Consider the following 14,670-nt stretch of genomic DNA (forward strand, 5'->3'; position numbering starts at 1 on the left):
AGTTTCTATCCATATTCTATCAATATTTTTTAAGGCAACCAATTCTGAATATTTACTCTTTTGGTAAAATATTCTTTTTTTAAAAAAAAATTTATTTATTTACTTAATGTATATAAGCACAATGTAGCTGTCTTCAGACACACCCAACCCCATTACAGATGGTTGTGAGCCACCATGTGGTTGCTGGGAATTGAACTCAGGAGCTCTGGAAGAGCAGTCAGTGCTCTTAACTGCTGAGTCACCTCTCCAGCCCCCTTGGTAAAATATTCTTATGGTGCCCTGTCTTATTCCGTATTTTAGTGCAGGTGAATGAATATCGAATACATAGGCCAAGTCCTTAGCATTTTACCTAAAAAGCTTAATGATCTTTTTTCTTTTCTGCATCAAGGCATTTCCCCAAACTCTGTAAGTCAGCTAGGCCCAGGAAAACAGAACTAGGAAATCAGAGAGAGTTTCATTTAAGCAACAGAAAACAACCTCCAGTCATTCTGATGGAAATTAAGAGACTAATGTCCCAGTTACAGAGGAAGCTAGAGCCAGGGTCCTTAGGACTTCTGTGTGCTTTGGTTGTGCTAATTACTCAATTAGTTTTCAATATTTGTAAGTTGAATACAGGTCACTCAGCATCTTCATGAAGGCAAGTACATTAAGGGAAGAAGTGCTGGGAAATTAAGAAACTTATCCTAGAGTACCTAGAGTAAACACCAACCTTAGAAATGCCCACCCACTCAGGCGTTTTGATTGGCACCCAGGTGCAATAAAGTGTCATCTTTGTAGACTTAGTTTTGGCCAGACAGAGGCGGCGGGGCATACTCAATCCCCAAACTACTGTGGTTTGGGTGCGGGGTGCACCTAGGAGCTTGAAGGTACTGCGCTCGTGCGGGGAGGCGGAGCCTCGGCTGCACGCTCTCCTCTGCCCCGCCCCCTGCTCCTAGCCGGCCGCTCAGGGGCGGCTGGTTTCCCTGGCAACCGCTGCGCAGCGTCTTCCTGAGGGAGCCTTTTCTGTCAGCCCGCGGATCCCACCGCTCGCTCCCCAGGGCCCGGTGGTTTTAGCGTGGGCTCATTGACTGACAGACAACAAAAATGGCGGAGCGGAGCCAGACGGCGCCAGAGGCAGGTCTGTGAGGGCCGTGGAGCAGGGGAAGGTTGAAGTGCCTGTCTTGGGCCTGAGGGAACTGGGAACTCTTCATCGCCCTATCCCTGAGGAGGCGTCCTTGTAGGGTACTGCAGTGGTTACTTCAGGGTCAGGGTTCACTGGGAGTGTGTGGTCACTCTCTTTGAGTGGCCAGCAGGGAATTTCAAAGTTCTGCTGATGGAGGGCTGTGGGGGGAGTGTGCACATTCTTGAGTGAGCGTGGGCCAGAAGGGGCTTGGAGAGAAGTTACTGGACCCATAATATCTAGTGGCACCTGTGATGGGGACTGAGTCAAAATCCAGGAAAAGGAGTGTGTTCAAACTCTTGTGGTACCTTGGAAGTCATCCGTGCAGGATATGATTTGGAATTGGAGAGAGGAAGCAAGTTTATGTGGAAGATATATTACCTCCATATGGGCTCCATAGAGGTGGAGGTTATACAGAATATTTGTGTTTGAGAGAACTCTAAAGTTCTAAGGGCCACCAAGGAGTCACACACAAAGTATACAAATCTTCCTGTATGTCTTTAAAAAGACAAGACTTGAAGGGTCACCCAACCAAAGGAGGCTGGAAGTTGTGCATAAGTGGATTTGGGGTCTTGAAGGTCATTTAAAGGGTTCCATGTCCTATCTCTGTATTAGATAGCCTTTAAATAGCAGGGATTCTGACAGGAATGGAAACCCAGGATCCTGTTTCTAAGGGTACTTCGTGGGTTTGGTTGGACTTAGGGCATTAGTAACCAACATGCTTTACAGGCTAATAAAATAAAGCAAGAGTCCTTTTGTATATAGGAGTTTATTTGTAAAACAGGCAGAGGGCAGAACAGCTGAAACTTTAAGGGTTAATATCAGTGTTTGCATAGAAAATCAGTGACTTTGGGATATACAGATTGGTGGGTAGTTAAAGTGGGCTATATATATTACCCTATGTACATGTTAATTAGACATTATGAATTATGCTTATAAGAGTGACCCAGTACCCACACACTACTGTGTGTGTGCATGCATGCCTGTGTTTGAATACACACACACACACACACACACACACACACACTAGTTATAAGGCTATGCAGTATAGGAACAGTAACTATAAACTGTTTGAAATGATCAAGAATATTCCAAGACATTATTATTTTTTAAGCTTTGTATGATTTCTATTAGATTGTCTTCTCTATTTCTTCTCTTCAATTTGCAGTTGTTGCTTTTTATGAAAATTTTTTATGAACATGAACATTCTTATTCATTCATCCATTTAAAATGTTTACTAAATGCTAACTATCTTATCTGTCCAATACCAAGTTAGGCACTGCAAACTCTTTCCTCTTGATTCCCTTGATGTTTTTGACTTTTATACCACTTGAATCAATTATATAAGTAAATAGATTGTTTTATCATTAATTATCCCTCTCCTTTGACTAATCTATAAAATGTACAGAGGCTTTGCTTTGTCTATTAATCTCATATGGTCTAGAACTAAATCTAGTGTATTATATGTTCTCAATGAAGAAATGACTGGATTGAATGGAAGTGATAGTTTACTGGAAAGGTGATAGAGATTGGATAAATGAAGAGAGCAAAGAGAAGTATAGGCAGAGAGAACCCAAGTGCAAAGACCTCAAAGCAAAAAAGTATTAATATACTTTGCAAGGATCTTAAAGGAGACAAGTGTGGGTGGGAGCTCATGGGGCAATGGGAGGAGAGAGCTGGAAAGCCAAAGCCAGGTCTTATAGTACTGTAATTTTGTTCAAAATGTCCAAGGTTAAGGGGAAACTACAACAGTTTTTAAGTGGAAATGTAGAATCACTAGAATAATTGAAAACAGTATTTCTGCTGTGGTAGAAAGTATTAATACAAGAGCGTATATAGGGAGAACCTGTTAGAAGATAATAGCAGGAATGAAGAAATGAGACACAGTAGATGAAATAGATAGAACTCAGTGCAATGGGAGATATCAGAGATTAATCATTTTCTATCTTTTTCCAATGAGGGTTGGTTGTGCTACTACAAAGATAGGGAACATTAAAATAGATCTTGGATAAGTTTTGAGGGAAGGTCACAAATTTAGCTTTTGACATATGAAGAGGGGGTAATCTTCAGCCACCTAAGTAAGTGGAGATATTGGCAAAGCAGTTGAATTTATATCTGAACTTGCATAGAGATTTTTACTTTGGAAGTGAGATAGTTATGTTATGAATGTGGACAATTGTGTAGAGGGAGAAAAGGCCCAGGGTCAACTGAGATATTTTAGTACTTTCCAGTGAGACTGAGAAGGTATGGCCAGGGAGAGTACAATCAAATGAGTACTTCAAGATAAGTAGACTAAGTACTTCCCAGTGATATGAAACGGGGAGTAGGAGACTAGGTCTAGCAACACTCAGGTCATTGGTTACTTTGCTATGAGAAAACTGATGATGGAAAACCCAGGTTAGCTATCTTCTAGCTTATTATGCCATCTCCATCCTTATTTAGCGGTTAATTTTAATTGTCAGTCTGATATAATCTAGATTCTAGATTCTAGAGTAAACTGGGAAAGGAGTGTTAATGAGGAGTTTTCTAGATAATGTGAACATGCATGTTATTAGCAATTGCTATAGTATAAAGTTCACGTAGCGAAATAATAGCAGTGGGTTTTTACTAATGGAAGTAGCACAGATTGGTCTTGATGGGTAAAAAAAGAAGGCACAAAGTTGGGTGGATGGGTGAGGGAGATGGATCTGGGAAGAGTTGAGGAAACAGAAGAAAATATGATCAAAACATTATATAGCATGTCATACAACACATTCTAGAGCAACTCCTGGAGAGTTAAAAAAAGGACCATCGCTAGAGACGTCATAGAGCATTAGATAGAGGAACAGCAGGGTACAATGATCTGATGGAGAGAATAGGAAAAACGTGGGTTCTAATTAGGGATGATAAAGGGAGACAAATAAGGAAGGTAAAAATGAGAGTGTCTGAAAAAGTCATAATTATCTACCTAAAAATCCTATAACACACAATATACATATATATGGCAGTATTACACACACACACACACACACACACACAAGTTTATTACACACACACACTTGAAAAGTCATGGGTTATGAAGAAGAACCTACAACCATCACTTTATTAAACCAACTTCATTCTAAATATCTGTCCTTATACCCCTCATTAAGGAAACTTCTCTGTGCAACACATAGAGACTGGCTGTAAAGACAAGTCCTAACTGATACATCTTCAACACAACTCTTACAGCAAAGGCTCAGGGATCATTTGGGAAGAGGAGACAGAAAGATTGTAAGAGCCAGAGGATAAAGGAGTTTGCTGTGACATTGTGTCTTCTAGTAATGCTAGAAGCTACACCCTTAAAGTCTCACCAACGTGACCAATCTGACTGCTGTAGCATAAGCTAAACAGGACAAGAAGCATGCTAAGTGGGTGAGGGAGATCTCAGCTCTATAGAGAGAACTTCAGACAACCAAGGAATGCTGAGAGTGGGAGAACAAGTATTCTCTAGGGAAGATCGTATCAATAGATTATCCAGTATCAAACAACCCTGAAAACATACATGCAAGCAGACTGAGCAGGCTGTATTTATGCATTTGGTAATACACACAAACACATACGTGCATGCGTGGGTGCATGTGTGTATGTGTGTGTGTGTGTGTGTGTGTGTGTGTGTAATAGCAAGTAATGAACAAAGAGACCATGAATTTGTAAAAGAGAAAGGAGGGGCATATGGGAAAGTTTGGTGGGAGGAAAGGGAAGGAAAACATGGCATAATCTGAAAAATAAAATTTAAAAAGTAGCAGTGTAGACCAACCTAAAGAGTAATGTGGGTTGTATTATGAAAATGAGCCAGCAGAGCAACAACTAGATTTCAGATCCTTAAAAACACGTCCTTTCGGGTCCCTCTGTAATAAAGAGATGTTTCGTACTAATGCACATGATGATGCATCTTGTCTAATGGGCTTATTTTTACCGATGAAAAGATACTCATTGAGCCCATAAGAATGTGGCCCAGCAGGGTTAGCACAGTATTCTTCCTCTTATTGATAAATAACAGGCTTTTTAGAAGCTTTGTGAATCATCCAGGTTGAAAGGACAAGATATGGGTGGCCAGAAGTAGAAAAAAAAGTCTGTGCTCTGTCTCAAACTCAAAACAAAAACCCCTACATTGTTCAACATTCCTAATAAACCCTTGAAAATAAAAATCCTCCAAATTCCTTAAAAGGCTATTTTATATTTTCATAACAAATACAAGAATTGTATTACTGGCAGAAATGTATACTTTTATTAATGTTAGTTATATAAATTTAAGAGCATAGCTGCTCATGAAAAGTAAAACAATCCTTGGAAGCATTTGAAAATATCACTAAATTCACTAATTCTAAAACCGTCTCTTCCTGTTACTTGAAAGTGTTATTCCTTTTGAAAAATATAAACAATTAAAATTTACATAAACATTCAAAGTTGTTCATACAGTCTTCCTTGGGGTTCAAGGGCAATTTTATTAGTGTTGAAAAGAAAACATAGTATAGGTGAGGTGAAAAATCCAGGGAGGTGTCAGGAGGAAATGGAATGAGAGCAATAGAAATAGACTGCTTATTAAGAAAGGGAGGAAGGAAGGAAGGAAGGAAGGAAGGACAGAAGGAAGGAAGGAAGGAAGGGAGGAAGGAAGGAAGGAAGGCAGGCAGGCACTCCTAAGGATGGAAGTTGGCTTATGAGCTGAGGAAAGGGCCCCAGAAACTTATTCATATATTTTTAGAGCCATATTGTTCTAATTTTTCATGTACAGCTTTCTCAGTTTTGAAAATGTTATTGCTACGAATTTCTAAGCAAATTTATCTTAAGCACAAAGTAATTATGGATGAGTGAATGTCTGACTACACTTGCCAGTCTTCTCTTTACTACCACATTAACTTCCATACACACTCAGAGTCTATTATTTCTAGATTTTAAGGTTTTTAAAATACAAATTTATGATTTATATAGACAATAAAAAAGAAGTATAAAATGTGCCAGCTAAGAAACCAAATGTATTATCAATGAAAAGGAATACTGCTCATCCTGAAAAACAGGAATGGGCTTCTAATATTCTACAAATAGGTTAACATTGAAATACTTTTTATATTTTGAAACTATAATTATATCATTTCCTCCTTTATCTTTTTTTCCTCAAACCTTGCTTTCTCCTTTCTCTCAACTTTATGATCTTGTGTTTTTCAGTATTTGAATAAAGATTTAATCTACACAGTCTGCATGTTACCTGTATTGATTTTGGAAGTGATGTTGTGGATTTGGATAACCGATGGAGGGGCTCTTTCCTGGGGAAGACCATTTCCCCCATGCTGAGCATTCTCTAGTTTTCCCTAGTTCTTTGCCTAGACTTGAGGCCCTGTGACGTGGAGCCCTTCAGCATCACCTATTCCCTATGCTTATTGAAAGAGGACAGCAACAAAGACAAATAATTTAAAAATTAATTTACATGAAAAGTCTAAAAAAGATATTATAGAAAGTAGACTGTAGACTACCAATACTGGAGGAATGAGAGAACAGGAGGGTATACATAGCGCTTATGCCTAGAATGGTGGAAGTTCTAAGAGAAAGTTAATATATGCACAGCCCTGTCAGTGTGCTCAGTGTCACTAGATTGTACCTTTTTAGTGGATAAAGCTGTAAAATGTATGCTAAATGTATCACATATGAATAGTGTAAGTAAATAATAATTTTATAGGTTCAAAAAATTTATATAGAAATTATAAAGGAACAAAAGAGATGCTGTAGTTCAGTCTGAGTTCTGGAAAGAAGAGAGAACTATTAACTAAATTGAAAAATGATCATTACCCAAATATATCTAGCTACCTTCACAGTGCCCAAGTCATAGCTTTACAATTGCACATTGAGTTATTAATCAATTTAGAGCCATAAAAAGAGAGTGGGAACATACACAAGACTCTTTCCTTTCTTTAGTGTATATCATTTTAGTAAGAAAAAAAGTGTCGGAGCAGGAAATTAAAAGGACCATACTGGTCTTTCCCATATCCATTCATTTTGTAGTCCATCATGATTAAATCCCATTCTGGATGGTCTCTGTGGCCACAACTAGGATACACTCTTGGGAAAGTAAATATTAGCAAACTGACTTCAGGGTATTACATATTTTCCAATTGCATTTACAAGCAAAATATGGGGCTAATTATCTAAGCTTAGTTGTACCTATTTGTCCTAGTTAGCCTTAACTGTAAACTTGGTATAGCTTAGAGTCAATGAAAAGCCAGTCCCAATAGAAGGATTGACCAGATTAGATTAACCTGTCAGCATGTTTGTTGAGGATTGCTTTGATTGTTAATATTATAGGTTAATATTATATGGACAACACTATTCCCTTCATGGGTGGTCCAGAGCTGAATAAGAAAGCTGGCTAAATATGAGCCTGTAAGACAGAAAATACTTTTCTTTCAAGGTTTCTGCTTCAAGTTTCTGCTTGATTTTTTTGATGGTAGGTTGTGACCCAAAAGCATAAGTCAAATAATTTGTTTACTTTGGTCAGAATCTTTTATCATAGCAACAGAGAGGAAACCATAACACTAAGCTGAAATTTATAATCAGTCCTTCAATATAATTTAGCAGAACAGTGTAAGGCAATTTTCTAGTAGGACTAACCTTTAATTTATGGAACCAAAACATTGCAGTTGTCAGCTTAGATGGTCTTAGTTCTTCATTTCAGTGTTCATAGCAACATAGTTGCATTAATGGGAAAGAGCTGAGATGTATCTCTCTTCTTTCTACCACACTGTGTCATGTTTATCTTAGACTAGAGATTGAAAACTAACACCAGCCACAATGGATCAACCTATCAGATATATTTTGTTGGGCTGGGAAACATCTAAACAAGGGCTTTGTTGTATTGTAATGATACTATGCTGAGGTCCAGCCTCAGCCTGAGAGAGGATCCTTCTTTTAGAAACTCAACTTTTGTTGTTTGCTTGTTTGAATAAGGCAGCTGTTTTTCCTGCATTTTGTTGATTGCATCTCTCTGGTAGAGTATAACCTTCTCATGTTTGCATATTTTGTATGAATTATTTGATATAACTAGAAATTTGATTGGGTTCGAACTTTTTTCAGAAGTACGCTTCCATCAAAAGCTAGCATTCATCTGGTTTTCTGTTTTTGTGATGCTGGAAGACATTGAACAATTATTAAGCAGTTATATATAATTCACATTTAAACATTAATCATTTAGGAGAATAAAGTAGGATTGAAATAAATGGCCCAGCCGAAGTTGAGAAATTTAAGGGAAAGAAAGCTAATTCATGAATGGTTTTATTAGGGAAACTGATGGAGATGGTAGGTCTAAAGGTAGGCTTTAAAGAATGTGAATGATTCTGTTCAAAGGATATGATACATTAGTTGCTTTTGGTTAATTTTTACAGTGATAAAAAGTAACTAAAACCCCCAATTGTCTGCAACAAGAATCATTTATTTATTGCTAGTATTTACCTGTCCACTGTAGGTCAGCTTATCACCTTTTCCATGTACTCATGCGAGGAGTCAGGTGATAGCATAGCTTCTACCTGGGATGTTTCTGGTCTCAGAAGAAAAGAGACAATCTTGGAACAGGATAATAGTTCTTAGAGTTCTATTTAGAATGATACATGCATATCTAACATTTTATTCTTCCAAGTTTTAGGTTATGCGAATATCATTATCATCAAGCATATAGTCTTTCCTTAGGTTAGGGCATCAAGTATTTTTGTGACAGGAAAAAATGAGAGGTAAAAGGGTAATTTGGGTATGGAGAAACAGTTTTTGGCATTCTCAGAAAATACCCAAGAACAGTAATTTCTAGAAAAGATCTATTTTGGCTTGTAGTTTCAGAGGTTTAGTCACGAGGACCACAGTGAGGCAGAGTATGTGATGTAGTTTATCTCAGGACAGTTGGGAAGCAGAGAGAGATAGAAAAACAAAGAGGATGGGGCTGGGGTTAAGGCACGTCTCTAATAACCCACTTCTTTCAGCTTAACCCCTGTTGTGTGATGCTGTTCCCAGGGAGATGTGAACAAATGTCAAGTAGCACTGGATAGAGAACACACCAACACAAGGATATTGTCAAAATCCAACTGGATGAACCAATGAGTTTTTGGGGTGATACTTCGGTATATGGGTGAAGACCAGAAAGGACTCAGTTACAGCTCACCCAGCATGAGTGACAGCTTACAAGAGCTGGGACTTGAGATGGAAAACCACTACACAGCCTATAGGCTCTCAACGTGTTGGAAGGGTCCTTATGTTATGTTGCTCTGAGCCTCTTCCGTAGCTCTGCTGGTCCTTGTTTCTTCTAGGCAGCCTAGGTGGTCTCTGTTGCTTCCAGGTTGGTAGGCTGGTCTGCTAGTCTTCTTAGGCACTCACTTTGTTTGAGAGCATCTTCGAGTAGCGCTTAATGATTAAGCACAGTTGAAGGAGGGAGGAGACCAATCCATCTGGTAACTTTTAGGTATTCCCTGAAGCTATTTTGAGTTACTTTGTGAGCTTAATGAGCTTCCCCCAGGATGGAATCTTGTCTTCCCCTTAAAATCAGGTTGTTTGATCTCCCTGTAACTATCTATGTCTCAATGAGTTTCCCTAGAAGATGGAAGGTTTTAGTCTAAGAGGAAGCTGTTATAAAAGAACCCAGCCTTCTATTTTTCACAATTTCTCAATAATGATGCTAAATTATAGATCCATCAATGTTTTAATACTTTCATTATGCCAGAGACATCTGCTTCAATCAGTTCCTAAAAGCCCTGTATCCGAATATTGTGTTGGGGAAGCCAGCACAGTAAGCCTCGGAGAGACATTGTAGCTCAAAATCATAACAAAGCATGAATTTTCATGATACACTTAAGACTTATCAGAAATAGAAAAAGTATACTATCTGTGTAAAATAGAGATTGTAAAATTTAAAGTAAGGAAGATATCAACTCATATTCAACTAATCTTTTAACACACTGAAGGCTTAGACTTCTGGCCTGAGAAAGTCGGAATGGAAACTTCTATCTTATTGCTGTCTAGGAAAAATACACCATGAACCACAAATGTAATCTACACAGATCATTTTAAATCTGCTGGCAGCTGCATTAAAATATGAAGACATGAAATTAATTTTAGTGTACATTTTAAAATTCAATGTATAGTATTCAATGTTCTTCTTATATGGTGGTATAGTTCATGGATAGAGCAAGTGATTGCAATATTCTGTTATATTTGTTGATAAATCATTGTTCCCAGCATCACAAGGATCTTTAGGACAGTTCATTATAGGCAGGGGAGCAATAGGCTGGTATTATGGCTTGTCTCCCAACAAAGAATACTTAACAAAGAACAGTAATGATCTAAAAGGAAGTGTGAAACTGAGAATGCTAGGCTTCAATTCTCCTAGAGAAACTATAGGGCAAAATACAACGTACAACCACCTTTTAAGATGACATAAAGGCAATTAGTATCCTGTGGGGAGAGCCAGACTTTTAATTAAAAATGCTATTGGAATATTGGAATAAGAAAAAGTATAGGATATTAGGTAAGCTTAAAGAAGAAACATTTAGATGGGCATAATAAATTATGTGATGAAGTAGTGGCGATTTTATACCAAAGTCTCTCAAAGAATCCTAAAGTAAATCAGAGGTCCTAGGGATGGGACTTAGGCACCAGGAGCCAAGATGACAACATTTATGGGTTAGAAATTAATGCAAAGTAGTTTCTGTGCTACTGGAAGCTACCATGCTAGTCAAGATTAGAACTCTGAAAATTTTGACTGCTTTGTGGTGGTTGTCTTAAATGGGTGGGGATTAAATGACACCTGAAAGGGGAGGATTTAAATGAGAGGGCCTAGAATAAGAAAGGATAATGAGGACATTTTCAAAGAAAGTATCTGTACTTTTTGATGACTATGATGAAGGAAGAGAAATTGCTTTGACAGCATTTCTGAATATCCATGATTTTTTAAAAATGCCTTGCATAGCTTGCTTTTAGGCTTTATACAATTCTGTAAGATTAGTTTGTTTTGGTAGGGTAACTTGTTTAAGCTCACACATGTGATGAGTCTCCAAGATCTAGTTACCTCCAAAGGACTTTTTGCTCCATATATGTATCTTTCAAAAGATGTAGAAGCACGAGATAAAAGTGACATATGCTTAAACTTCAGCTTTAATCGACAGAAACAGGAGAATCATCTATGGAAATGGTTTAATTGGAGAAAGGATAGATTTATTTTAGGTACTTAGAATTTCAGGTAGCAATGAAGTAGGTGTGTGGACATGATGATGGTGCTGTTAGAAACATGAACTCTAACTCTGAAAGAGAACCTGGAGAGGAAAGAAAACCAACGAAACATGTTAAGTCAAGTGTATAAATATGGATACATGCTATCTAAAGATTAAGTTGGATATAAAAATCAATATTTATTTAGATATCCTGAAAAATTGAGGCATGAAGAAATTTTTATATAAAAACTGAATATTAAACTATTATGATGTTTACTTTTGTAAATAATTTTTGTCTTATATATATTGAAATTGTATAAATATACTGAAACTAATATGATCTGTAAATATATATATTGTATGTATACACAGAACTATAAATTTGTGTATATATACTAAAAGTAATGTACTACAGGGGCAATTCACATTATATTGCTTCTAATAACATTGTATGAAGGTCTTTGGTCTCAAAACATGAATAATTGATACTTTTAATATACAGTATAATATTCTGTCTTACAAATGAAAGGGCATTATATGTAAATATTATAGACATTTAGTAGTCTGGAATAGGTAGTACACCAAGTCTCTGAGGGTTTATTGAGAATTCCAGTTTTACATTTTTAAACATTTATTGAGAGCTTACATTGGTCAACTATTGTTCACAGATACTGTGTTACTTATTTCTGTAATGAATATGTTAGGCTTATTCTTTCAGATAGTTAAGACTTTGTGCAAGATCTTTATGTGGTGTATTAGTGATTACTAAAGTATCATTTTTACAACACTTTAAATATTTCCGTACATTTTGTGTGCATGATTTACAAAAGCTGTTGTGAGATGTCTGCTCTATGTTATGGAATTCTAAAACTTATTTAATATACAGTGATAAAGGTATCATCATCATGATCATTTTTTTTACAATGAAGAATGAGACTCATGGATTTATTTGGCTTGTCTAGTTACTCAAGGCTGTATGATTAAGAAATCGACAGATCTTAGATAACTTAAAGCCTGCCACTATGATTAGTACCACAATAAGCCTTGATAAAAATTAGAGAAGTAGCTAAAATAATATAAAATATGAAAAAGAAATGTAACCTTTACATTGGTATCTATTACTTTTTCACTATGACCAAAATTAACTGACAGAGGTGACTGAAAGGAGGAAGGACTTCTTTTCTTTTTTTTTTTAATTTCTTTTTTTTGATTTATTTATTCATTTATTATATATAAGTACACTGTAGCTGTCTTCAGATACACCAGAAGAGGGCATCAGATCTCTTTACAGATGGTTGTGAGCCACCATGTGGTTGCTGGGAATTGAACTCAGGACCTCTGGAAGAGCAGTCGGGTGCTCTTAACCACTGAGCCATCTCTCCAGCCCGACTTATTTTCTCTTAAGGCTTCCGGCTCCCCCCCCCCTTTTTTTTAATAATGGGAAGAACAGGGTAGAGCAGGTTACATAATGGCTAGCCAGGAAGCAGAGAGATGACACAGTTTTTATTATTTCTTGTCATTTCCAGCATTTGTGATTATCTCTTCATTTTTCTAGAACTTTGAGGTGAACCATCAGGTTATTTATCTGATTTTTAAAAATATACCTAAATATCTCATTTTGAGATTTTTAAAAAAATGAACAGAATCTCAGATTTTCAAAAAGATTTTTTGTTATGTTTTGAGGATTTTGCCAGTGTGTGTATGTATGTATGTATGTATGTATGTATGTATGTATGTATGTATGTATGTATGTACCCTACATATTTGGCTAGTGCTAGTGGAGGCAGGAGAGTGGAGATATAGATGGTTGTTAGCCACTGCATGAGTGCTGAGAACCCAACCCTGGCTGTCTGCAATGGCGTGTGCTCTTAACTGCAGAGCTCCTGTCTCTCCTTTTAAAGCATCCCCTTCCTCCACTCCCCCTAGTTCCCGGGTCTCTGATTTTTTTAATGTGAGTGCTTATTGGTATGGGCTTTTTGTAAGACCTGCTTGGCTCTATTACAGAGGTTCTGATAGTTGTTTGCACTTTCGTCTTCTGTAGGAATTAAAACATTTTCTCACTCATGAGTTTGGTGACTCACTGTTTATTAGGCAGTGTATTGTTTTATGTATAAGTGTATATATATATATGTATATATGTACGTGTGTATGTATGTATATATGTATGTTTCCTGGGAGCAGCCTTATTGATTTCCATTGTATTCCATTGTGGTTTGCTAGAATGCAGGGAACAAGTTTGTTTATAAAATTATTGATGTTTGCCTTGTGGCTTTTAATGTAATACATTTTGGGGAAAGTTCTACACAGTATTGAGAATAATGTATTTTATTTATCTATTGGGTGAAATATGTGTTAATTACAATTGATCTATGGTGCAATTTATCTCTGAAGTTTCTTTGCTGCATTTAAGTTTGGCAGTTAGGAGGATATGAGTTTAAAGTTTCAAAATCTCTCATTACTACTATTACACACACACACACACACACACACACACACTTTTGTCTTTTAGTGATTGCTTTGTCTGTCTTTGGTTTTTGTGTGTGAAACAGCTTTTCTTTATCCTCTGTGTATAGCATTCCTGGACAAGGAGTATATAATGACAGCACCAGTTAACACGCTAATGTTAATGGGGGAAACTCCATGCGGTACTACCCTTAGATAAAGAGGTATCGTCAGCTGGCTGATGAGAGAGGGAGGTCAGTTTTATTCAGGGATGACCTTCTATGTTGGTTGTCTCAAGTAATCTGGACACATGCATGTATGATCAATGCTGAACAGAGTCAGTAGGTTGTGTGTGTGTGTGTGTGTGTGTGTGTGTGTGTGTGTAGGGTTGCATATGTATTATATATTTATCAATATTAAAAGAGGAGGTCATGGATTTGGGAGCAGAGTTGGAGGGGATGTAAGTGGTCAATGTTGTAAATATTTAATCTCAATTGGGGGTTTCTTCCCCACCTTACATTATTCAGTTCCCACCTGAAAGACACACATCTTTTATATTTATAATAGGCCTATAATGTACTAGAGTTGGGCAGACATCTAAGTTATTAGAATATACTTCTCCATCAATAACCCCACCAGCACAGCTCTTAACTATAATTATAATTAGCCAGCTCTCATGGCCATGATTTCCACGACTCTCATACGCCATTGCTTCGTCTCCTCTCTCCACCTTCTCTCTTCTTTGCTCATGGTCCTCCTCAGAGCCCAAGCCTTGGAACTGAAATCTCGTCTACCTTTCTTCTACCCTGCTGTAGACTGTATGCATCTTTATTTGACCAATAGTTTTAAATTTAGGAGCAAGGTCACATATTA

The 14,670-nt window shown here is 37.2% G+C and overlaps 1 protein-coding gene across 1 annotated transcript in view; it reads left to right on the forward strand.

The window, feature by feature from the left end:
* Positions 1-964: 964 nt before the first annotated feature.
* Positions 965-14,670, forward strand: part of Agbl4 (AGBL carboxypeptidase 4) — a 1,279,356-nt gene continuing 1,265,650 nt past the window's right edge. Inside the window, 1 exon segment of the mRNA NM_001350232.2 lies at positions 965-1,117. Coding sequence (NP_001337161.1) covers positions 1,084-1,117 — 34 coding nt within the window. The 5' untranslated portion in view covers positions 965-1,083.

Source organism: Rattus norvegicus, chromosome 5 (genome assembly GCF_036323735.1).
Source record: "Rattus norvegicus strain BN/NHsdMcwi chromosome 5, GRCr8, whole genome shotgun sequence".
NCBI classification, from domain to species: domain Eukaryota; kingdom Metazoa; phylum Chordata; class Mammalia; order Rodentia; family Muridae; genus Rattus; species Rattus norvegicus.